This window comes from Meles meles, chromosome 2, assembly GCF_922984935.1.
Source record: "Meles meles chromosome 2, mMelMel3.1 paternal haplotype, whole genome shotgun sequence".
NCBI classification, from domain to species: Eukaryota; Metazoa; Chordata; class Mammalia; order Carnivora; family Mustelidae; genus Meles; species Meles meles.
The window spans coordinates 29193124-29219598 of record NC_060067.1 but is presented as its reverse complement, the minus strand read 5'-3'; the positions used below and the strand labels follow the sequence as shown (position 1 = coordinate 29219598).

General features: G+C 38.4%; 2 protein-coding genes across 2 annotated transcripts in view; one reads left to right on the top strand and one right to left on the bottom strand.

Moving 5' to 3' along the window:
* Positions 1–26475, top strand: part of GABRB1 (gamma-aminobutyric acid type A receptor subunit beta1) — a 399851-nt gene that overhangs the window by 309815 nt on the left and 63561 nt on the right. The window lies entirely within an intron of this gene.
* On the bottom strand, positions 15673–17119 carry LOC123937006 (ubiquitin-conjugating enzyme E2 J1). Its single transcript, XM_045997485.1, has one exon. It carries the CDS (start codon positions 16982–16984, stop codon positions 16028–16030), a length of 957 nt encoding a protein of 318 aa, XP_045853441.1. The 5' UTR covers positions 16985–17119; the 3' UTR covers positions 15673–16027.

Genomic DNA, 26475 nt, shown 5'->3' with positions numbered 1-26475 from the left:
GTTTGTACTCATAACTTTTAGGGTACATCTATAAGTAATTGTATTAGAGTTCTCCAGAGAAGCAGAAGAGAATGTGTGTATATTTATATAGAAAGAGATTCATTTTAAGAAGTTGACTTACAAAATTTTGAGGGCTGGCAAGTCTGAAATCTATAGGACAGGTCAGCAGGTCAGAGACCCAGGGAAGAATTAATGTTGCAATTGAAGTCCAGAGGCAGCCTGGAGGCAGAACTCTCTCTGTAGGTGTCTATACCCAAATTCCCTCTTCCTATAAGGGTATCAGTCATAATGGATTAGGATCTACACTAATAACTTCATTTTAGCTTTATTACCTCTGTTAAGACCTTATTCCTGAATGCATTCCATCCCATTCTAAGGTACTGGAGGTTAGGACTGCAACATATGAATATTGGAGGGGACATAATTCAGCCCATAATAGGAGTAAATTCAATGCAACATTTTGGGTAACACTGAATATAAATATAGCCTCAGGGATTTTCTGAGTTTGAGTGATATAATTACAATTTGCTTATGGGTCCCCTCAGTTTTTAAAAGACCAGTCCTGCCCATAACCACCATCAAAATGCTAACCTTAATATTATTAGCAACCAAGGTCTCCTATGTCTTAGTTAAGTAGCTTAGGGATGTTGATGCCCAGCTATGTGGGCAACCCCCTCCCCCCCCCCAAAAAAAAAAACCAAGGCAAGAGACATTACATTTCCCAATACTTAAACCCATTGGGAAAATCAAATGAAATAAACTCCATTATGACAAAGTGAAACAGCTACTCAAAATATTCTTGTTCAAGGACTCATGGCTTTTAGCTATAATCTCACAATTCTTGCAAAGGTTTCAATCTTATGGAGGCTGGATGGCATTGTGAAGTCTGAAGTAACCTCTTAGCAATGAACACTGTGATAGGAACATTTGTCATTTTTTTCATCTGGAGATTTGTTATTCAGTGGTTGCAAGTGAGGGTGTTTGGAAAAACCACCCTAACTCTTCCGTCAGTTATTTAATAGCAGTGAAACCTTTTTGCATTGTAGGGGTTTTGTACTTTTCAAAGTGCTTGCACATACAGTAGTTCACTTCATCTCAATGGTCCTTGATTGGCCTAAAAGTTAAATTCGTTTTCCCAATGTGCCTCATGATCTTAGAGAGCACTTTATGCACTGAAAAAAAGTGACCCAAAGTGAGGAAATTGCTCTCAAATCATTCTGTAAAATCAATGCACCATTTTCATACAAATTCATAAAGAGTGAAGCTACTAAGTTAAATCCTTAAGGAAATTGTGGGGATTATACAAAGATTTTTAATCCTTCACTGTTTACTTTGTTTTTAACACCATTTTCTGTAGGGCTAGCTCTTAAATCCAATTTTACCTTATTAAAAATTTTAGACAAAAACATGCCTCTATTGCCATTTTGCTTTTCTGTTTATTGCCAAACCCTCATATTCCCTTTAAAGAAAAACTGAGGGTAATTTGTGGTCAAAAGATCCTAAACTGAAAATACTTGCTGTAATTAGATGGGGCCTGAATATTCCTCCCTCCACAAAGCAGATGGTGATTTCTTTTTTAAAGAAAATAGTGATCTGTATTTCTGCCTGTGTGCCTTCTGCATCAGACAAGAATTTAAAATGAATCTCTATTTTGTTGCACTCTGGGAGCCTGTTACATTGACCAACATTGTTGGGGGGGATGGGGAGAATCACCTAATTTGCCCAAATACAATCACACGATGTACAACAAAGACATTGGCTCTTTCAACTCTCCACAGGCGAGCTTTAAAAAAAAAAAAAATGAACAGACACAGCATAATCTTGAGAATCCTCTTGTTATTCTGCTGGTGGAGTCTGTAGCTGCGGAGACATCTGTGATGTGGGATAAGGAAGATCATTTTTCTGAAATACAAAGAGTACAGAAAGTAGAAAGATCATTTTTTGGATTTAAAACCCAAGGAATAACCTTACTCCTTGCCCATATGGTTTTTTAAATGATTGATTGCAGGAGCACAGCAATTCAGAGTTGATTTTTCTCAATTTATTTGGTGTCAGAAAATAAAAATGGAATCCAACCTCTTAAAATATGTAAGAAAATAGCTAATTTCATATACGCATGAAAGGTACTGCCTGTGCTGATAATATAACATGCCTCTAATCCTGGATTCTAATTATGGTGCACAGCCCTGTTTCTCTTGGGGTGGGAAAGTAGATAAAAACCTTGCTTCCAAGATACTTTCTGCTGTTGATTTGATTATACAGTTCTATGGAGCAAATCACAACCCCCATATAGTTAGTCCTACAAATAATGTCTTTCCTATTTTAATATAAACTGTCTATCATTACACTGGGGAGTCTACTTTATTTCTATAGAATCTGATTTTGAATAATCAAAACTATTCTTCAAATACTATATGTGTTATTACATACAAAGTAATATGGAGCACTGAATCAAGAACCCATATAATTAAGACCCAGAAGTAACTTAACATGAAGCAGTCTGGCCATTCAAGCTTTGATGAGATAGGAAATAATAACAATACAATTTTTATTAAATGCTTGTTATGCACTAGACACTGTAGTAAATGTTTTGTGAATGCTAATTCATTTACTTCTCACTATACTTTGAGAATAAGTATTATTATTTCTATTTTATAAATGAGAAAATGAAATCACAGAAATGATAAGTAACTTGAAAAAGATCAAAAACTAATGAATATAGAATTCAAAACTAATTAATTTGGCTATAGACCCTGGGCCAATAACTATTATATAATGCAGACACTTGAGAAGCTAGTAACAAGAAGGAAAAAAATGGTGCATTCAATGGTTCATTGTCTGTAAGATTAAAATAAAACAAAATAAAATAAGGAGGTCAAGAGAACTCCAATGATTTTTTTTTTTTGGCCTTAATATCCAAAGAAATTTTTCCTGGGGACTTAAATGAAAACATGCCTATAAAAATATCTCATAGACTGGCAGTAAACTAACCGAAGGGACAGGGGTAAAAAGTATTCCAGATTCAACCAACCTGAGGGTTTTGAAGGGTCAGGGGTGGGAGGTTGGGGGAACAGGTGGTGGGTGATGGGGAGGGCACGTTTTGCATGGAGCACTGGGTGTTGTGCAAAAAGAATGAACACTGTTACGCTGAAAAAATTAATAAAAAGGGAAAAAAAAAAGAAAAAAAAAAAGTATTCCAGATTCAGGCAGAAACAATAGGTATGTAAAGGACTATGGCAAAAAGAAACATGCATTTTTGAGAGACTGAAGATGAAGCCACAGTGTCTAGGGTCAGAGTGAGGAGGGTCTGAGGGAGAAGTCAGAGAAGAAAAGGGTGTATTCCACTCTGGGCTTTGAGAGCTGTGTTAAAGGTCTTGATCTGTGTCCCATGAGAAATGGGAAAGCATTAAGGGAATTGAATGGGGCAATCAGGTGGGAAACACATGAACAGGCAACCTGGCTGCCACCTCTGTAAAACAGAAAACAATTGGAGAAGTACATAGTGGAAATGACTAGACCAGTTTAAAAAATGTTGCAGTAGCATTACACAAAAATCATGAAAACAGTATCGGTGGACACGGGGAAAACTAAACTGATCCAAGAGATCATCCAGCATTGAAATTTTTTAAATGATGACAAATTAGATACTGAATATAGGGAAGATGTCAAAAATGAGTCTTACATATCTGACCAGTGCAAATGTGGATGAGGGAATCAAGAGGTCATGTTGAAGAGATTGACCTTGAAGTGGCTCTAGTCATCAACCGAAGTTGTCAAGTTCACGGTGAGACCATGGGTCTGGAGCTCAAAGCACAGGTCTAGGCTGCACATATATATACATTCTAGAAGTTACCAACATAGAGATAGTTGTGAAAACCAGCAGTATGGATAACTTATCTAGAGAGAAAATGAGTGAGAAAAGAGGAATTCTAGGACCTAGAATTGAGAGAACGTAAGCCTGCAAAGAATTGTAATACAGAGGTTCCAGATAAGTAGGGCCATGACGAGGAGAAAATGTCAGGGAGGCCAACGTAGTAGAGTTTCAAGAAGGAAGGCAAAGACTACAGAGTCCCATGCTGCTGACAAGCTGAGTAAAATGAGAACTGAAAAACTGAATACAGCAAAGTGGGAGTCATGGCTGCATTGGCGTAAACTGTTTGGTGGTGATGGGACTGAAGTCAGACTGGAGTAGGGTGAGTGGGCAGTGAAGAGACGCAAACACTGTGGACAACTCTATAGAAATCTGGCTATGAAGTGGGAAAAGGGATTAAAGTGGTAGCAAGAGAGACATAATGAGATGAAGGAAATGACCCCAGCCATAAAATTCAAATCTCTGATGATAGTACCTCAGAATCTGCCCCTATTTCTAGACTATTAAACACATACAGAATTGTAATATTTGAACATTTCAAAGGAATGAATAGTTATTAATTGGCCATAAATTTTTATAGGGTCCTAAGAGAGTTATTTTTCTTTCTGTAGTGATCCATTAACCTGGCCACACTTTTAACTACAGAGAAGACCTATATCCATCTAGATACTCAGAGAACAGAACGGGGTTCACATAGGACTTTAGCTTATTGTCCATCTGTTGCATAGGACATAAAAGGAAGACCCTTTCCCTTAAGGCGTTAAAAATACAGTTATTAGAAGTCCTCAGGCATCAAATATTCATCATCATTTTTATTAAATATGTGTTAAACACAAGCTGCACACAAGCTGTTGTGTCAGATGTTGAAAATATAAAGGTGACTAACACATAATCCCTGAGCTTCAGATGCTTATCAAATAACAGGAATGGTACTTGTAGACAGATACCACTGGGACATTATAAAATGCCACAAAAATATATGCACAAAATGTTACATAGAAGGGGTATATGAAACGCCAGATTGAACAAAGAAGGTATGTGTCTAAGTGTATGTGTCTGTGCGTGTGCACATGTGCACACGGGTGTGTGTGTAGGTCCCCAGGTTACCAATATACAATAGAAATAGAATACATAACAGGTACCCCCCCACACACACACACCCATGGGGCTCAATCATGGAATATTTCATGGAGACAGAAACCACTGAACTGAGTCTTGAATAATATTAACAGTTTATATTTGTTGAGAAATTAGAATGTGCCAGGTAAAGTGGTAGCAGTTTATATCTTAATCAAGTTATTATACCCATGATAGAGATGAAGAAATGGGAACAGAAAGAGTTTAAATAGCTTCTTTGTGGCAACACAATCTAGTTAATGAATGTGAGTTGGGATTCAAACCCAGTTTTCCCCCAGGCCCTGTCTTCTGAACTACCACATTATATACCATACACCATGGACCACCATATACATTGATAGATAATTAAAAGTTAGCCACACTTCGTGCATGTTGGTAATTGGGGCAGGATGGGCACATCCGAGGCCTGAAAACCAGTCCACCTTAATTCTCCTTGTTTTCTAATCTCACTCTGGTTCCAGGATGTTTTATCTCAGGGTTAAAAAGAGGAGGCAGAACCCCTTTCCCAGGTCGTTTTAGGATATCAGTAAGCAGAAAGGAGCTTTTTATAATATAGGTCTATGCTTTTGATCCCCAGGTTACCAACATAGAATATAAATAGAATGAATGTTTTTTCCATTTTAAAGTAAAATTTAGTAGGGATGAACTGGAGAATAATTTTATATTTAGATTAATAAGTCCATCTTGAAAAAAAAAATGGCTCACAGGAAAGCAATCCTGGAATTAGGATCCATCAGACCACCCAGCACTCATGGCACTTAGGGCATGATAGGTGATTAATTCTACTCTAAGCTATAAAGAATAAGCAGAAAATCATAAAAGAGTAACTGTGTTCACCTTGACAGGGGACGACAGACATTAGGATCAATCATAGCCAGCTTCCAGAACACTGAATCAGAACAGAAGGAAATTTTTGTCTTCTGAACCAGGGGCCCCAGCAATAGTACTGAGATCAAGGGAGAAAAGAGGCTAATCGACTTCTCACCAGTGATGCTCTTATCTAACCACTGGAGATAGAGATGGTCTAAAATCACACAGTATAAACTTCTTTCATCAGAAAAGCAACATAATAAATTATTTATCCTTGGAACCTGCATTGGACTGGTATTTATGTTCCCCCAAATTCATATATTGAAATCTAATCCCCAATGTGATAGTATTTGGAGGTGGAGCCTTAGGGAGGTGATTAGGTCATCAGTGCCAAGACCTCATAAATGAGATTAGTGTCCTTATAAAAGAGAACCCAGAGAGTTCCCTTGCGCCCTTTTGGCATTTGAATAACGAGAAAGAAGATGGCTGACTGTGAAGAAGGAAGCAGGCTTTCACCAGACACCAAATCTTCTAGCACTTTCACCTTGGACTTCCCAGCCTCCAGGACAATGACAAATAAATTTCTGTTGTTTATAAGCTCCCCCAGTTTATGGTGTCCTGTTACCGCAGTCTCAATGGACTAAGACAGGAACTCAACCAACAAAGGAGGAACTAGAAGGAGCTGGTATTGCTATAGACTATTTTGAGAATTTTGGTGTAAGAATCTTGGGGGAGACTACCTTTCTGTGAACTGAGAGGTCATTAAGGGGATAGTAGGAATGGATGCAGGAAGTAGCTGCAGGAATGGATGGATAGGAGAAGGCTTCCAAACTGTTCACTTTATTTAATGGGTTTTTTTATGGTGCCGAGCTCCTCGCCTTCTTGTAATGACAAAAACAAATTACCTAATAGAGAAACAGGAAAAGCAGATGTAGAGGTGGAAGTGGATAAAAGAGGAAGACAAATAAGAAGCAATGGAGAAGGTCAAAATGGAGGAGAAGTCAGTGGAAGAGGGCGAGGGAGGCAGAGGAGGAAGGAGGGAGGAAAGGCGAGAAGCGGGATAGACAAACTTATGTAAAATGATAAAGGCAGAAAGGAAATTTATGGGTCATATTAAAGCATAAAATTAGGGCTAAGATAAAAGATAATAAAATAAAATATTATCCTAAAAAATAATGTTAATTAAGGTAAAACCTAAAGAACAGCAGAAAAGAAAAGGAAAAACTAAAACAAGTAAGATTTAAAAAATTTAAAACATGAAAATAATAGGGATAAAAGATTAAAGATAAAACCAGGATAAATAAAAATCATAAAAGCACTAGAACCAGTGAGATAAAAAGCTGGAAACATGAAAGTCAGAGGGATAAAAGATAAAAGCTAAAACAAGAAAATCCAAGTTAAAAGCAATACTTAGAAGTTGAGCATAAAATTCTTTTAAAAAACTGTTTAAAATTCGTTCTTTCCTTAAAATAGAATAGAAAGAAGGCATTTGAGATAGAAAGTGAAGACAAGGGAAAAACAGGAATCCTAAAGAATTAAGCAGAACAAACTAAAATAGAAATAGGGAAAATGTAAGTAGTCAACACACACCATGGCAACAAGAGAGGCTAACATGACGTTGAGATGATGATTTGTACCCCAGCATATGTTCTTGATGCAACAGGGAAACAAAAACAACAGGCCAAAGAGGAGAAAGAGATGAGCTCCTCATGAACCATACTCTGTATGTTTGTATCCTTTGTTCCTGTCCATCCTTCTACCTCTCCAGGCCTTTGTTCCTTTGTGTCCTTTGTTCCTGCCCATCCTTCTACCTCTCTAGTCCTCATCCGGAAATATATATATATACTATTATATATACTACTTTGCTCTAATCCCAGCTCAGCCTCCATGACTGTTTACAATAATAAGAAACAGACAAAATCTCCGCAGGTTAGGTACAATGAGACCTAGGCAAAGATACAGTTTATTTTTTTTAAATTTGCTTGTTTGTTCTTTCAATAGGCTCCTCCCCTTTAATCTATTATTCATTCCTTAGTTAATCACCACTTAGTTTGAATTAATTTAATTTTACTATTTCTAGGATAACTTTCCTCCGAAAAGGGTGTCCATCAAGAGGTATTTTGGATAAGGATTTTCTCTTCCTGCTCTGGGTTTTCATAATCAGCAACACCGAGAAGATTCATGTTAGATGTCATCCCTTTGCTCCACCCCAACCTCACTCCACTCCCCATCTCCCTCCACCCTTGCCCACCCTGCTCTGTGTTCTGGAAGGTTGACTTGTAACGGACTGTGTCCATGAGCCTGCTTACACACAGCCTTTTGGTTAATTTTACCAGTGGGAAACATGGGCAGGATATCAGAGAATAAGAGTACAGTGAGATCAAGGTACTTATTCCTGGGGTTCCCTCACTGACATGGATTGACTCCATCTCCTTATCAAGGCTATAGCTCCTGCCTGAAGGCCTTCTCCTGCAGCTACTCCCTCTAGATTAGTTAGCACAGATAACCTGCTCTCTCCTCTTGTCCCTTTAGTCCTGGAAGTGGTTGTTATCTAACTCCCTGACAGCCGCTAGCCCTGGGACACTTAGCTATCCCTTGTCGGTTCCTTCTAGCCCTGTCCTCAGGGTTGTAAATAGCCCTTTTATTAACACCTCAACATTGAGTGTGCCATCTGTTTCCCGCTGGGATCCTGACTGACACAGTAGGTTAAAGTATTATCAGAGGCAAAATTAACTTTGTCATTCTCCACCCTAATAACTGTGCCCTCATACTGCCATAGGCTGTTTACAGGTCCCTATTTTGACATGCCTCCAGGGTTCATAAAGTCATTATTATCTAGAATGTATCTAACTTCCTTTTCCATCCAAAATTATCTATGTAGCGAGCCATTTTCCCAAGATGCAGATCCCTTCGATGTGCATGGAGGAGAATGCCCATAACTAATCTCTGCCAGAAAATGAATTGTCTCTCAGGCAAATAGGACAATGTCTCCTAATGGCCCTCAGATTACATTGGCATGAGTTACTGCAAAAAACAAATCTTAACCAGCATCTCTCCCTCCAGTTTTGTCCTCCACTCATATATTCTAAGTACTGCAACCGGATTAATGTCTCTATAAAGACATTCTCATTATGCTACCCACTGATTTTAAAAAGCCTCAATTGGTTCTCATTGTCCATGGAATAAATTCAACCACTTAAGGTCTGCAGTCTGGCTCCAAGTGGTGAATAAGTCTAGCATTAGGAGAATAGCATAAGGTAGAAAGGGGAAAGAATTTCAATATCACCCCCACTTTACAAATATATTTTCTTCTTATATTCTTCAATAACAGAAGAAGAACACCATGCGGCAGGGGCGGACTCCTCCATGAAATAATAATTCATAATTTTTCTTTGACTTTAGTTTCTATGATGATGAAAAGTTGCAAGGTTTACACTGCCATGCAATGATAGTACTGTGTTTATGCTCACAATTTTCTTAACTGATTTCATGTGCTTTTGAGCTTCCATTTCTGTTGTTTTTTAGACTATTAAAATATTTTCTGAGATTTTGTGACATTAGCTTGTAGCACTGTAAGTGGTTATCATCTGAGGGATTAAGGTCATGTGGTGTCTTCAAGTCCCAGCTGCATAAAGTCTTCCTTCAGCAAAACCTGGACATACCCACCATGTACATTCCGACTTCCTTCCAAGCTTCATTATTCTCTTACCTGAAATGTCTTTTATCCTCCTTTCCTCTTATCCAAATACTGCTGCCACATGTCATGTGTTAAATAATTATTAGGTGTTTCCATTATTATTACCCTGCCAGTCAAAACTCATCTCAAGCCCTATTCTGTAGAGACATTATTGTTTACCAGTGAATGTGTCAAATGCTTCTTTATGTATGTGTCTCTTCATGTAGGTCAGGTCTCCCTCATTAGACTGAAAACACCTTTAAGAACCTTCCATGTCTTTGTACCCACATTAGCACATCATGCCAGGAACTGAAAGAAAATAGAAGAAAAATGGCATACAGTTTAAGTCAAAGCTTACTTTACCTAGCAAAGGCAGTTCTAAGGAAGATGACCTCTCAACCTGACAGAAAAGGGAAACTTTACTGTTCTTCTTTTATGCTCTAATGCAAAACTTAAACTATCCCAAAAAGGAGAGGATTCACAATTGACCTTCTACCTGACCAAGATCACTGACTGCAGAAAAGTCTAATCAGGCAAATGTTATGTGTTCCCTAGAGCTCTTTTCATGGGAACTTCTTTCCAGTGAATCCCTTTGCTGTCCCATTGGGCAGGTCTTTGTAGTCCCTAATCTAACTTCATACTTAATGTCCTTAATCATGTTGTTGTAAATTAGGTAGGACACAGGCTAGGTTGTAAGAACAAATAAACTTCACAATTTACTGACTCAAATAAGACAGTTGCTTCTCTCTTGTGAACAGTAAGAGGTAGATGGGTAGTCCAGGATGAGTAAGTCGCTCTGATCCAAAAGCATGACTAAAGACCCAGGTTCCTCTCATGTTTTGGCTATGCCATCCCCTAAGCAGTTGCCTTTGTCCACGTGGTCAAGGCTGGCTAATCATATCCACATTCTAGCTCACAGGAAGTAGGCAGAAGAAGTGGAGAGCAACCAAATTCCTTTGAGCAGTTTCCCTCCCACCAGGTAAGGTTATTTTCTTAAACAGGACCCTAAGACCCTAGGTGGTCAGCCATAATTATATATTGCACTGGGGATGTAGGCCGTGCTCTGGGAGTAGAGGCTTCAAGCCTCATGTCATACTGCTATCGCCACTCAGAACCAGAGGCTCTTTAATGTAGGCATCCAAAACTGTGCCCCATGATTAGCATCTCATCTCCAGCTTGTGTGTATATGCAGCCTAAATGTGAGTTAATAAATAAACATTCTGTAACTGAAAGGTATCAAGAACTGCCATGCTTCCTTTCTCTAGTTTCCTGGTCCTGTATCTAACTAGTATTGTCTATTCCCTAGCACCCATGAGCTCAGGCCTAACACTCTAAGTCAGCAGTCCTTCAGCTGGGCACTTTTGCCCACCAGGAACCATTTGGTAATGTCTGAAGACATTTGTGGTTGCCATAACTGAAGAGGACCTCGGGCACTACTAACATCCCATGGGTAGAGGCCAGTGGTGTTGCTAAACATCCCACCATACATAGAAGGATAGCCTTCTTTTTTTTTTTTTTTCAGCGTAACAGTATTCATTGTTTTTGCACAACACCCAGTGCTCCATGCAAAACGTGCCCTCCCCATTACCCACCACCTGTTCCCCCAACCTCCCACCCCTGACCCTTCAAAACCCTCAGGTTGTTTTTCAGAGTCCATAGTCTCTTATGGTTAGCCTCCCCTTCCAAATTTTTTTTTTTTAATAAACATATAATGTATTTTTATCCCCAGGGGTACAGGTCTATGACAAGTATCCAGCACAAAAGAGAATATTAGCAAGGCTGAAAAACCATTCACTAGGACATTTCTATTTTTTCATCTCAGAAATCTTAACAGGGAGCCAAGCTCAATATCTCAGGACAGTGATTCTTGTGTTTGGCGCTGTGCTTTTTATCCATGCTTTGGCCTGCTTTTCTCACCATACATTGCTTCAGACCCTTGATCTAGGTTCTTACAAAAGCTAATAGTCTCAGTAGTCTATGACCACTGGTATTATTTAAGCTGGACTTTTAGTGAAATAAAATCTTATTATCTTTTAGAGAATGTTAAAAAAAATGTGTTCTCAATTTTAACAAAGAGTGAACGTAGGCAGTTAGCTTAATGGGAATAGCATAAGCCCAGGGACCAGGTTCTTGATCTTGTTCTGCTACTAACTAGCTGTGCGATCATGAGCAAATTATAGTCCTTCTAAACTGTAGTTTTCCCTTTCAGTGAAATGAACAGTGGGACTCATTTAATCACTAAATTATTCTTGTTGTGTCTAGTCCCCAGTTGTAAAAAAAAAAAAGTTCTTTTTCCTTTTTATTTACACATACACATTTCTGCAAAAGAGGTGATTTCCTCAGTTAAATTTATATTGCCTAGAATTAAACTAGGAGTAGTTTACAAGAACCATTATTAAGTCAACAGGCAAATCTACCCATATCCTCATCTAATTCTTTTTCCCAATTTCAAACTTACCATTCCTCAATTGTGTGAGCTCAGTTAAGTCTTAATCTCTCTGGGCCTTAGTTTCTGTTTGGCAAAGTGAGAGTTAACTTCCAGATTCTCTTCCAGTTTTGATACCCTGTGCTTACCCAGAACTTTCTCTGGCCTAACCTTACACCGTCTTAAGCCCAAGTGCTGACTGGTGTCATGAAAATATAATAACACTCACGAGTGAAGACACCGCATTCCATAAAGTGGCAGTAGAAAAAATGTTTATAATAATGACTGACCATGAACATGCAAAAAAGGGGTTATTTTGCGACTTCATCTTTGCAGTGCTTTCCCTTTTTTACTGTATTTTACAGCTCAACCTAAAAGAGCCAAAAATCAAGTTTAAATATAGACATACCATAGAGATGCTTCTCTTCAATTTCCAAGTAACTTGCCCAACTTGATTTTCTATTTTCTTTTTTAAATTTTATTTTATTTTTCCAGTGTTCCAAGACAACCTGATTTTCTATATATTTTTTAAGATTTTTATTTATTTATTTGACAGAGAGAGAGATCACAAGCAGTCAGTGAGGCAGACAAGAGAGTGAGGGGAGGCAGACTTCCTGCTGGGCAGAGAGCCCAATGTGGGGCTAGATCCCAAAACCCTGAGATCATGACCTGAGCCAAAGGCAGAGGCTTTAACCCACTGAGCCACTCGTGTGCCCCTCTATATTATTTTTAAGAAAGAGACACACATAAAATTTTATTTCTGCCCTCAAACTCTACAAAAAAGAATTTAAAAAGAAAGAAAGAAAAGTCTGTTTAGAATCTGACAAACAAATCTTTCTGCATCCTGGCAATCCATCTTTAATTTAAGGATATATCATGAACATTGGTAGGATTAGAATAATGATCAAGTAAAGTTTAAAGTGGCTAAGATGAAAGTTCATGATGAAAGAGACTTCACAATATTTGTGACACCTGGGTTTCCAGGAAGTTGCCATGTACACCAGGTGATGTGCAGATGGGTTCTGTTGTCCAATGTGTGCAACAATCTGGAACATTAGAGATGGAGAGAAGTGCCTAGCTGCTTGTCTTCCCAAGGTCTCCCTTCTAGGAGAAGCAAGTAGTTGCCTCTAAACTCTAGGGTTTGACATCCCAGGGACACCACCAAGCTGCTTGTGAGTGGATCACAATTAGTAGACAGGAATGAGTTCTCAGGTATTCCCCAAAGGAGTAGACAAAGCTTTCTTCACATTCTGTTGACTGAATTAAGTTCACTGTGTGAAGAAATCGAGGCTCCCACTTTAACAATCTGCTTAGATGACTGGTTAACTAATGGTCAAGACTTGTCAGATACAAACAGGAAGAACTTTAATTTTTTTCCAGCCATGGCTGTCAGTGTGCTAATGAATCTCTCTTACTTTGCAAATGTGCAGAAGTTCCATATCTTTGCAACCACTTTCAATCATTTATCCCCCCCCCCAAAAAAAACTCAAAAAACAAAAAACTCAGTCCTGTTTAAAATCCAGTGTCTTCCTCCTCACCATTCCTTCCTGCCCTGTAGTTCAGGGCACTGCAACAGGAAGGAAAGGGGTGAGGTGTCCTCTGTCATCGTGCCGTCCTCTCTGAGACCAAGTATTGGAAGAAGGAAAGTACATAAAGGAAGAAAATAGTGTTTGCTTAATAGCTAAGTTATTGTCAGGTGTTGAAGCTTCTCCAGCTAACTCAATCTGACCAAACATGTCCTCTATATAGAAGGCATCAAAAGACTGCCTCTCTCTTTGGGTATCTGAATGAGCCCTGGGGAGGTGTAGGGCTTCTTGATTACACAGTTCCCTAATAGGAAAATAAACACTATCACCACCAAATACCATGCCATCCCTCTCACCTCCCACCCCACCCCATAAACACACTTGTGCCTTGATCCTATAACTTGAGCCACTGGAAACGTAATCTTGCCAAATAGTGGAAGACAAGTTCTCCCCTGCTGTTCCTCCTTCTTTCTGCCCTGCAGAATATCTCACATCCTTTTCCCTCTAGGGACGGGGACATATCAGAAAGTCTGTGCCTAAGCAAACAATCACTGCAAGAATGAGGCGAGTGTCCCTTTCTTGCAGGTTTTCCAATCTTTAAGTGGTTTTCCCTTTTTCTCCCTGCAAAGAGCTGAAGAGACAGCCATAACATTCTCTACTAGCTGATAACTGACACGATGGCAATTTTCTCAATCTGTTCTTTCCTTTTTTACTTTCTCACTATATATACTCCCTTTTCTCTCTTCTTCTTCCATTCTTTTTAGTTGGGCTGGTGGGAATGGTGATTCAAATGACAGTGTCTGCTGACTCTCAGTTCACCCAGGAAGGGACATGAAGTCCTACCTATTTGTGATGAACTTCAGAATGTGGTGTACCTTGTACCTCTTTTACCTTTGTTTTTTATTCTACCTACCAATTTGGGGACAAAGGGAATGTCATGCCTGCATGAGTTTCACTCTAACATCACCAAGTCACCTGGTGCATCACAGACTCAGTGACTGAGAGCAATACCTCCAGCTACATATAAAAATGACAGTCAAGAGACATACCTGGGTTCAAGATCCATGCCTACCTCTTAACGTTGTGTTGTTGTGGCAAATTGCTCAATTAAGGCTCGAGTTCCTCATCTCTAGAATGGGAACAGTATTAACCTTGTGGAGCCTTTAGCTGGCTGTGCCTTGTAAAAGCGTTCAATAAGACCCATTATTTAATATTTCCATCAGATTGACAAGCAGCCTTGTGACAACAATGTGCAAGACCCTGTGAGTAAGTCTTGGTGTCTGACATCAAGGAGTTCACAGTCTAATACAGAAACTGACACATAAAGACATTACTACAATAAAATGTGGCAAGTTCAAAGAAAGATACATCTGAAGTGCTCATGGGGTCAGAATGAACTAGGGAAACCAAAAAAAAAAAAAAAAAAGAATACACTTACTGTTGTAAGACTGAGTAATATGTAAAATCGTTGAATCATTGTATACCTGAAATTAATACAACACTGTATGTTGATTATACTACAATTTTAAAAAAGCAAAAAAAAAAAAGAAGAAGAACTAGGGAAATCATGAGGCAAGGTGGCTAGGAAGATCTCGGTTTTAATTGCATTCTACTCATTCTGTTGGTAAGAGAGTGTCTCCTGCCCTAGGGCTGTAATTTGGCTGAACATGTAACCCCTGACAGTGGGCAAAAAGACACCAACAGCCATTCATTAGTCACCTAGGGAAGGAGGCATTTATTCAGGAACAGAGTGCATGATCAGGGGCTATGTGAGGCAGGCTTTGTACTACCAAGAACAGCAGGTGCCCCCAGGTTCCCACACTGGGTGGGTATGATTGGCTTACTTGTATAACTCCACAGGCTGGCAGAGAACTGAAACATATTACTCAGGGTAAGTAAGACCTGTGCCTCATGATAAGGAGGGTTGTGTATGTAGTATACCTTATCCACAGGAGCAGAGTAGAGGGGGAAACTTGCAGGTCATTGAAGGCCCTCCTGATGTGACCTGACATCAGGGTATCACACAGTGTTGAGGTCGTGTTTGGTCTTACAACACAGCCTCCTGCAGCAAACATCATCTGAACTTGGCCTAAAATATCAATGATTAACTATATGAGTGACTGGCATGGGCTGGGTTTACGGCATTCCAGGTGAAGGGAATTCCACTGCCAAAAGCTCATTTCTTCCCTGTACGACATATGTAAGTTCTTTTTTTTTTTTGAGTAACCAGTAATACTCACTGGAACTTAAAACACCTTCTTTAATCCAAAAATTTCAAAAAGAGTCATACAGAAAAGTATCACAAATTTACATAAAAAGAAGCTGAGGCATGAGAAACAACAATAAGTTATTTCTCTGTAAAGCAGGTCATATGGTGAGACAAGGGACTTTGACTTCCAGTCCCTTAAACTAAGCAGACACAGTCTGAAAGTCTAGCTATATCTATACTGAATTTATAAGGATCAAAAAAGGAATGAAGGGTAAATACAAAATAATCTTTTTGTAAACAATTCTTAGATTATACCCAATGCAGAATGTTTAATGAAGCAGTTGAGTCACAGCTCTTAAGACACAAAACAATATTATAACTCAAAGTCAAATATGTACTCATTGGCCAGATATATTCGCCGGAATATAAGAGCTGCCAATGCCAAAGTCAAGATGACAATCAGAACCGCGGATCCGCCATGATCGGTGTGGTTGTCTCTTGGCTGCTGGCCCTGGATCACATCTGGAGAAGTAGACGACCTTCTTTGACTCTGCTGCTGGGCTCGGCGTTGTCGAGGGCTCATGGAGGTATTCTTAACTACAGGCTGAGTAGGTTGTTGAAGAGATGCTGCTGAGGGGTTCTGAGCTCCATACGAGGTACTGGCCGTAGCACCCTGGAATGTTGTAGGTATATCATCCTGTAAATCATTTAGTGAAAAAGAATGGTTTAAGTCCGAGTCAGCGATAGTCTTTCCAGATGAATTGACTTCTGCCTTAAAACTGATTTGTCTAGCTAGTTCCTTGGCTTCTTGGTCAGCTTGGCTTGAGTCACTTCCAGATTTTAAAGGCAACAGGACATCCTTCATGGCACAGCCACATCCCTCACAACAGAAATCTTGTGATTTTTTGGCAAGTGCTCTTCTTTCCTCTGGTGTATAATCTAGAGAACCTATGGCTCCCTCTCCTTTTGTAGGCATAAACCCAATGATGGCTAGTAATGCTGTTCTTATACTCCATGAAGGCTGCCAAGTTTCAGGATGATGTCCTGAGATGCTCAAACAGATTTTCTTGCCTACTTCAAATCGTCCATTAGCCGTTAAAAGAATAATGCTTGGTGGTTTCATGGGATATTCTGGGGGCAGTACTATTCGTCCATGATAAACTCCTCCATCAAAATCAGAATCTGGGGGTCCTCTAACTGTGAAGTGCCATTCAAAAAGGTTATCCTCTAATGGCTGTGCATGGTAATGATCTGTTGGATCTTTCAATTCAGCCGCTTCTTTCATTAAACGTTTAACAGCCGGACTCTTGAGGTTGTAGCGGGTCTCCATGGCGGTTCGCTGTGCCGGCTACAGCCTCCCGGCCCGCCGCCTCCACCTTTCCGCGCCGCTGCTGCCCGGGTGTCAGCGCGGCTCCGGCCGATTGGGCCAGGCCGAGGGAGCCTCCGCAGACGCCGCCCAGCCCGGGCCGGGACTCGACATATGTAAGTTCTATGAACATTTAATGTTGCTGAGACATAAATTGTGAAGCAGAACATGGCAGAATTCCTTCATGAATAGACAGAAGTTGAACATAAAGAGCCTTGAGGCCAGGGAAAGAGCTTAGACAATACTCTGATATAATAATATTAAATGAATTCTTCTAAAATGGTTAGAAGTCCAACAATTGCAAGAAGGACTATAATGTTTAAAAAGTTATACTAATTTCTTTATCACATGTTACTTTAATATCCACCAGTATACATTTGTAAATCTCTAATACAGTGTACATTACTGCACAATCTTCTTGAACCTGAGGACATTAGTCTTTCAGGGATTTTTTTCCATAACACCAATTAACTCTTCCAAAGAATAAAGTTTAAAAATTACTGTTATACGGAATGAGGGATCATTAAAAGAGTCAAGCTGGGAGTGACATTGTCATATTTGTATTTTAAATTAAACACTCTGATAGATGTGTAGAAGAATTTGAAAGGATAAAGATTTGAGTGTTTTGTGATCCCAGCCAGGAGGCTGAGGAAGCAATCCAGAAAAGAAATCATGAATCGAAGTAAGATAATAGGACTACCCTATGACCCAGCAATTGCACTATTGGGTATTTACCCTAAAGATACAAACGCAGTGATCCGATGGGGCACGTGTACCCGAATGTTTATAGCAGCAATGTCTACAATAGCCAAACTATGGAAAGAACCTAGATGTCCATCAACAGATGAATGGATAAAGAAGATGTGGTATATATACACAATGGAATACTATGCAGCCATCAAAAGAAATGAAATCTTGCCATTTGCGACGACGTGGATGGAACTAGAGGGCATCATGCTTAGTGAAATAAGTCAATCGGAGAAAGACAACTATCATATGATCTCCCTGATATGAGAACGTGGAGATAATAGAGACAAGAAAAGGAGTTTGGAAGATGTTTTCATTACTAAATGAGGTATATGTATCAGTGGGAGATCTAGGTCAGAAATACACACGAAAATCTCAGTGATTTACCATTATAAAGGTTTCTACACCATTTATATTAAATGCGTATCATAAGTTGATAAAAGGGAGGGGTTTTGCTCCACAGAATCACTTAGGGACCCAGCTGATGAAGATTCTATAATCATATAGCAGCACCATCTGGAAAAGAAAGCTTCATCAGTCATTATAAAAAGGGAAAAGAACGTGGAGACTCGGACACTGTCTTTGGCTTTCAGTAACACCTGTCACTTTGGCTGTAGCCAACTGATTATAATTAATCACAGGGCTCAGACTAATTGTAAGGGGTCTGGGACATGTAACTGTCCATGTGTCTAGGCATGGGATGAAAACCAAGTATTGGTAATATCATTCACAGTAAGGAGGAAGAAAGATACAAGGATGCCTCCACTAGTAACAAGATAAATGATAGTGCCACGAACTGGAAGAATGAGGGTACCAGAATTAAGAATGTGAATGTTAAGGAAGTGAGACAGATGAAAACTCCCATTTTGAGCATTTTGAGTTTTATGTGCTGAGGGAGTTTTCTTTTGAGGATGATGAGGAAATTGTTGGAAATTTAAGTCTAATTCTTGAAGGAGAGTTATGTACTGGAAATAAAATTTAGGAATCATCATCAATAGTTGAAGCCAGAGTGGAAGTACTACCCAAGGAGAATAAGATGTTCCCCAAGGATCATCATAGTTTTTGATTTGAGAGAAAACATAAAGAAAAGGACAGTAAACTGTCAAAGGTAGACAAGAAGAAAATCCAAAAATGTCGTTTCATAAAAGTGAAAGGAAGTGAGGGTTATGAGAGAAAGTAGTCAGCAACAACAAACACAACTAGAAGATGAGGTAATTTCAGAAGCATAAAAGGGCCCAGCTGATTTGGCAGTTAAGAAGTCATTGATTTTACATATAACTGAGATCATGCAGCATCTGTCTCTCTGAGTCTGACAGATTTCATTCAACATAACATCTTCCAAGTTCATCCATGCTGCTACAAATGGCTGGATTTCCTTCATCTTGAAGGCTGAATAATATCCCAGGATGAATGTGTGCATGCATGTGTATTTTGTGTATATATATTACATTGTCTGGATCTATTCAACAATCAACAAACATTTAGGCTATTTTCATATCTTGGCTGTTGTGAACAATGCTGCAATTATCATGGAAGTGCTAATATCTCTTCGAGATCTGGATTATATTTCTTCTGGATATATACCCGGAAGTGCAATTGCTGGATTATAAAGTATTTCTCTTTTCAATTTTTTGAGGAATCTCCATACTAGTTTCCATAGTGACTGTATCAACTTATATTCCCATTAGCATACAAGAAGATTCTTTTTTGCCACACCTTCACCAACAACTCATCTTTTGTCTTTTTTTTTCAGCATAACAGTATTCATTGTTTTTGCACCACACCCAGTGCTCCATGCAATACGTGCCCTCCCTATTACCCACCACCTGGTTCCCCAACCTCCCCCGCCCCTCCAAAACCCTCAGGTTGTTTTTCAGAGTCCATAGTCTCTCATGGTTCATTTCCCCTTCCACTTTCCCTCAACTCCCTTCTCCTCTCCATCTCCCCATATCCTCCATGTTCTTTGTTATGTTCCACAAATAAGTGAAACCATATGATACTTGACTCTCTCTGCTTGACTTATTTCACTCAGCATAATCTCCTCCAGTCCCGTCCATGTTGCTACAAAAGTTGGGTATTCATCCTTTCTGATGGAGGCGTAATACTCCATCGTGTATATGGACCACATCTTCCTTATCCATTCGTCCGTTGAAGGGCATCTTGGTTCTTTCCACAGTTTGGCCACCATGGCCATTGCTGCTATAAACATTGGGGTACAGATGGCTCTTCTTTTCACTACATCTGTATCTTTGGGGTAAATACCCAGCAGTGCAATTGCAGGGTCATAGGGAAGCTCTATTATTTTTAATTTCTTGAGGAATCGCCACACTGTTCTCCAAAGTGGCTGCACCAACTTGCATTCCCACCAACAGTGTAAGAGGGTTCCCCTTTCTCCACATCCTCTCCAACACACATTGTTTCCTGTCTTGCTAATTTTGGCCATTCTAACTGGTGTAAGGTGATATCTCAATGTGGTTTTAATTTTAATCTCCATGATGGCTAGTGATGATGAGCATTTTTTCATGTGTCTGATAGCCATGTGTATGTCTTCATTGGAGAAGTGGCATAAAAACAGACACATAGACCAGTGGAACAGAGTAGAGAGCCCAGATATGGACCCTCAACTCTAGGTTCAAATAATCTTCGACAAAACAGGAAAAAATATACAACGGAAAAAAGACAGTCTCTTCAATAAATGGTGCTGGGAAAACTGGACAGCTATATGTAGAAGAATGAAACTCGGCCATTCTCTTACACCATACACAAAGATACACTCGAAAGGATAAAAGACCTCAATGTGAGACAGGAATCCATCAGAATCATAGAGGAGAACATAGGCAGTAACCTCTTCGATATCAGCCACAGCAACTTCTTTCAAGATATGTCTCCAAAGGCAAAGGAAACAAAAGCGAAAATGAACTTTTGAGACTTCATCAAGATCAAAAGCTTCTGCACAGCAAAGGAAACAGTCGACAAAACAAAGAGGCAACCCACGGAATGGGAGAAGATATTTGCAAATGACAGTACAGACAAAAGGTTGATATCCAGGATCTATAAAAAACTCCTCAAACTCAACACACACAAAACAGATAATCATATCAAAAAAATGGGCAGAAGATATGAACAGACACTTCTCCATCTTTTGTCTTTATGATAATAGCCTTCCTAATAGGTCCTTGGTGATAGCTCATTAAGGCTTTGATTTGCATTTCCTTGATATTTTCCTGCTTCATAATCAGTGAGGTTGAGTACTTTTCATCTAACCTACTGGCCATTTCTACGTCTTGTTTAGAAAAATGTGCACTTAGGTCCTTTGCCCAATCTTTTAATTGGGTTATTTGGCATTTTGCTACCAAGTTGCATGCATTCCTTGTATATGTGGATACTAATACCTTATTAGATGTATGGCTTGCAAATATTTTCTCCCATTCCATAGGTGGGCATTTCACTCTGCTAATTGATTGCTTTGCCATACACTTGAAATATTTCCTTGTCTTGCCAGCTTTTTTAAAAATTTTAATTCCAGTATAGTTAACATACAGTGTTATACTAGTTTCAGGCATGCAATACAGTGATTCAACAATTCTGTACATTACTCAGTGCTTAGCATGGTAAATGTACTCTTAATCCCCTTCACCTGTTTCGCCCATCCCCCTGCCCACCGCCCCTCTGGTAACCATCAGTTTGTTCTCTATAGTGAAGTGTCTGTTTTTTGGTTTATCTCTTTTTTTTCTTTGTTCATTTGTTCTGTTTCTTAAATTCCACATATGAATAAAACCATATGGTGTTTACCTTTCTCTCACTTATTTAACTTAGCATTATACTCTCTAGATCCATCCATGTTGTTACAAATGGCAAGACTTGAGACATTTTTATGGATGAATAATATTCCCCTGAATATATACACCACATCTTCTTTATCCATCTATCTCTCTAACATGGTCTGCTTCCATAATTTGGCTACTGTAACTATTGCTTCAAAAAACATAGGGGTTTTCATATACTTTTTTTTAAAGATTTATTTGTTTTTTTGAGACAGAGAGTGTGTGAATTAGGGGAGGGACAGAGGGACAAGGAAAGAGAGAGAAGCAGACTCCCCACTGAGTGGAGAGCCTGATACGGTGCTCAATCCTATGACCCCAAGATCATAACCTGAACTGAAATAAAGACTCAGATGCCTAAAAATAGCCAAATTGTGGAAAGAACCAAGATGCTCTTCAACAGACGAATGGATAAAGATATGGTCCATATATACAATGGAATATTACTCAGCTGTCAGAAATGATGAATACCCATCTTTTGCATCAACATGGTTGGAACTAGAGGAGATTATCCTGAGTGAAATAAGTCAAACAGAGAAAGTCAATTATCATATGGTTTCATTTACTTGTGGAACATAAGGAATAACATGGAGGACATTAGGAGAAGGAAAGGGAAAATGAAGGGGGAATATCAGAGGGGAAGACGAACCATAAAGACTTTGTTTCCAAGAAACAAACTGAGGGTTTTAGAGGGGAGGGGGGAGGAGGATGGGTTAGCCTCGTGATGGGTATTAAGGAGGGTACGTATTGCATGGATCATGGGATGCATGAATAAACAATGAATCTTGGAACACTACATCAAATACTAATGATGTACTGTATAGTGACTAATGTAACAAATAATATTTTAAAAATAATATTAAAAAAAAGAGTTAGACACCTGACAGAACCACCCGGGCATAGCAGGGTTTTTCATATTCTTTGAGTAAATACACAGTAGTGGAATTGATGGATCATATAGTAGTTCTAAAAGTTTTTAACTTTTTGAGAATCTCCATCCTCTTTCCCACTATACCTGTACCAGTTTGTATCCCCGCCAACAGGCATAAGGATTCCTTGTTCTCCACATCCTAGCCAACATTTATTCTTTCTAGTGTTGTTGTTGTTTTTAATTTTAGCCTCTGACAGGTGTAAGGTGATATCTCATTGTAGATTTGATTTTCATTTGCCTTATGATTACTGACATTGAGCATTTTTTCATGTGTTAGTGATTTATATGTCTTCTTTGGAGAAATGTCTGTTATTCATTTTTTAATTGGATTATTTGTGGTTTTTTGGTATTAAGTTGTATCAGTTCTTTATACATTTTGAATACTAACCCTTTATTGGATATGTCATTTGCAAATATCTTCTCCCATTCAATGAACTGTCTTTTAGGGGTTTTTTATTGTTTCCTTTGCTGTGCAGAAGCTTTTTATTTTGATGTGGTCCCAACAGTTCATTTTTGCTTTTGTTTCCTTTGTCTCAGGACACATATCTAGAAAGATTTTGCTGTGGCTGATGTCAGAGAAATTCTGCCTGTTCTATGGTTTTAGGCCTCACATTTAGGTCTTTAATCTATTTTGAGTTTATTTTTGTGTATAGCTTAATGAAGTGGTCCAGTTTCATTCTTTCACATCTAGCTATCTGGTTTTCCTAACAAAAAATTTTGAAGAGTTTTTGAAAAGTTTTTCCCAGTGCATATTCTTGCCTCCTTTGTTGAAGATTAATGACCATATAATCGTGGGTTTATTTCTGGGCTCTCTATTGTTTCATTGATCTGTATGTATGTTTTTGTTCCAGTACCTTACTGTTGTGATTATTACAACTTTGTAGTATATCTTGAAATATGGGATTGTGGTACCTCCAGTTTTGCTTTTCTTTTTACAGATTGCTTTGGCTATCTGGAGTCTTTTGTGGTTCCATACGAATTATTTGCTCTAGTTCTATGAAAAAAATGCTGTTGGTATTTTGATAAGGATTGCTTGAAATCTGTAGATCCCTAGGTAGTTTGGACGCTTCAGCAATATTTGTTGTGTAAATCCATGAGCATGGAATCTTCCCATTTTTCTGTGTCATATTCAATTTCTTTCATCATTATTTTATAGTTTTAAGAGTACAGGTCTTTCACCTCTTTGGTTAAGTGTATTTCTCAGTATTTTATTATTTTTGTGTGATTGTAAATGGGATTGTTTTCTTAGTTCTTCTTCTTGCTTCTTCATTATTAGTGTATAGAAATACAACAGAAGTCCTATTTTATCAATTCTGTATCCTGTGACCTTACTGAATTCATTTATCGGTTCTAGATGATTTTGGGTGGAGTCTTTAGGGTTTCCTATATGTATTATCATGTCATCTACAAAGAGTTGAGTTTTACTTCTTCCTTACTATTCTAATGCCTTTTCTTTCTTTCTTTTTTCTTCTTTTTTGTCTGATTGCTAGTCTCGCCAGTCGGGCTAGGACTATATGTTTCCTCTTTGTTAAATTGCAAAGAAGAATGAGGAGGAGGAGAAGAAGATGAAGAAGCTGTTACAGGAAAAGGTTTATGAGAAGAGTAGAGACACACGCTAGGCTGACATGATTTGAAAAGTGAGAGAGCGGTGAGGAACTGAAAAAGGCAAAAAAATGAAGTTTTATTCCTCAACCCCAAGAATCACTTACTCATTTACCAATATTTAGCAAGGGCTTCTTAGAATATAAACACGACCCATGAGCTTTCTGCTCTTAATCTTCTGCTCCAGTGAGTGTGTGCTGCACTTCCCCCTTGCTAGTCTTGTGACATTTTCTACATTCCTTTATTTTAACACTTTTAACAGCATATTGTACTTATTTATTTTCATACCTCTCTTAAGACAATGAGCCCTTTCAGGGGAAAAAAAAAAACAGGGTAAAGATTTTATTGATCTGTTTATACCAAAAACTCACCATAATGCCTGAGCATTATAGGCATGCAATCATTTTTTTAAATTAAATTATTTAATCGTTACAACTGTATGAGGTAGTTATGATTAGCCTCATTTCATAGAAGAGCTTGCTGAGATGCAGGGCAGCTACAACTTATCAGTCACAAGCAGTAAGTGGCAGAGCTGAGACTAGAATCTAAGTTTTCGATTCCATGTCTGTCCCTCCATCACACAAGAACTGCTTTGACATCTTTTCTCCTGGGGTGATAGATTCAAAATGACATATGCATTGTTTTTCAAATACTTCACTCTATTCAAGATTACAGATTAGCAGTGCAATTTGAGATGTGGGTAGCTCGATAGGTCAAAACCAGGAGGGACGCCTGGGTGGCTCAGTTGGTTAAGCATCTGCCTTCCGCTCAGGTCATGATCCCAGGGTCCTGGGATGGAGTTCCGCATGAGTTTCCTTGCTCAATGAGGAGCCTGCTTCTTATTCCCCCTTCTCTCTTTCTGTCTCTCTCTGACAAATAAATAAAATCTTTTTTTAAAAAAACTGTGGATTCCCATAGCATCCAAACTCATAATCATGACTGAGTCTGACCATAATATATTAAGATTAATCATATGAGATTGTTGTTTTAGGTTCAAAAGGGTCAAATAGCATCACTTTCATATGGTTCAACCTAATAGTATAGAGTACTTCTTTCTATAGTATGAAACTAAAAGTATGAACTAGTAGTATTAGTAGTATAGTATATAAAGTAGTATGTAGTAGTACATTTTTGTAGTATAATTAATAAGAAACTAAGCAGTGTGTTGGGGAAGAAAGATTTTGGAAACAGTCTAAAAAAATGTATAACCATGTTACTTAAGATTTCTAAACCTCAGTTTCTTAATCATTATAATGAAGATAAAAATTTCTTCCCAAATGACTGTTGTAAAGATTGAATGCTGTGTTCATGGTATAAAATGTCTACCTCTAGACATGACCCAGTAAGGACATTAAATCAATGGCATCTAAAATTCTGATCACAAGAGGACACTTTTCATACAAGGTGTTTATTTAAGCACTAGTATTTATTTCCCAGGCTTATTCTGGAGCACAATTTCTAACTTGCTAGACATATTTTGTATAAACTTCTTCACAATTTCTTGTGATACTGCATATTACTTGCCTCAGAATTAAAAGGCCCACTATATGGAGTCTAACCAGGTATCACAAAACTTGCCTGTCAAGTAATAGCTTTTAGTAAAAGGTAATCTTCAACAGGGAAGACATGGACAAATAGTGTTTAAAGATAAATATTTATATGGAACATCTCAAAAAATTCTCAGGAGCATTGACTGTTCTAAGCTCTAGAAAAGTAATCCAACCAGAATCTTGCTTTTGGAATGAAAATTAATAACCAGAAATTGCTATTCCAAAAGCAATCTAGATAAATGGTGAGGATTATCTTCACTTCCAAGCAGTATATGGACTAAACCAAATTATCTCTGAAAAATCTGAAAATACACCATAACAAGACTCACCAAATGATTTTTTAGTATAATTTTATTTTAAAATTCATGTTTTACTAACCTGAACTTCTGGAAATTGAGCACCCATCTATATAATTGAAAGATCAAAGTGGAGATTCTTCAGGGAGAAAAAGTAGATCAATCTACGCTTAAAGTCTTAGCCATATTGTTTCATGGGATACTAACCATATCTCTTCTTGATGGAATTCTAACACGGCCCTTAGATAGTCTGTGAAAACTGGGTATGAGACACTAGATTTCATAAACTCCTTACTTTTTTTTCCCCACAGATCCAGATAAAACTCGGTAAGAATTTCAGTCTACAAGCTAAAACGTGTCAAAATGCATTCTTTAGTTTCTACAATTTAATTTTGTATGTATGTCTTAGGCCTAGTAACTTCTATCTGCTCTTTCAAATAGAGACGTTTCTTAGAGAATTTACTTCAGGTGTAAATGCAGTAACATTAGGATTGAACTTTTCTTCCTA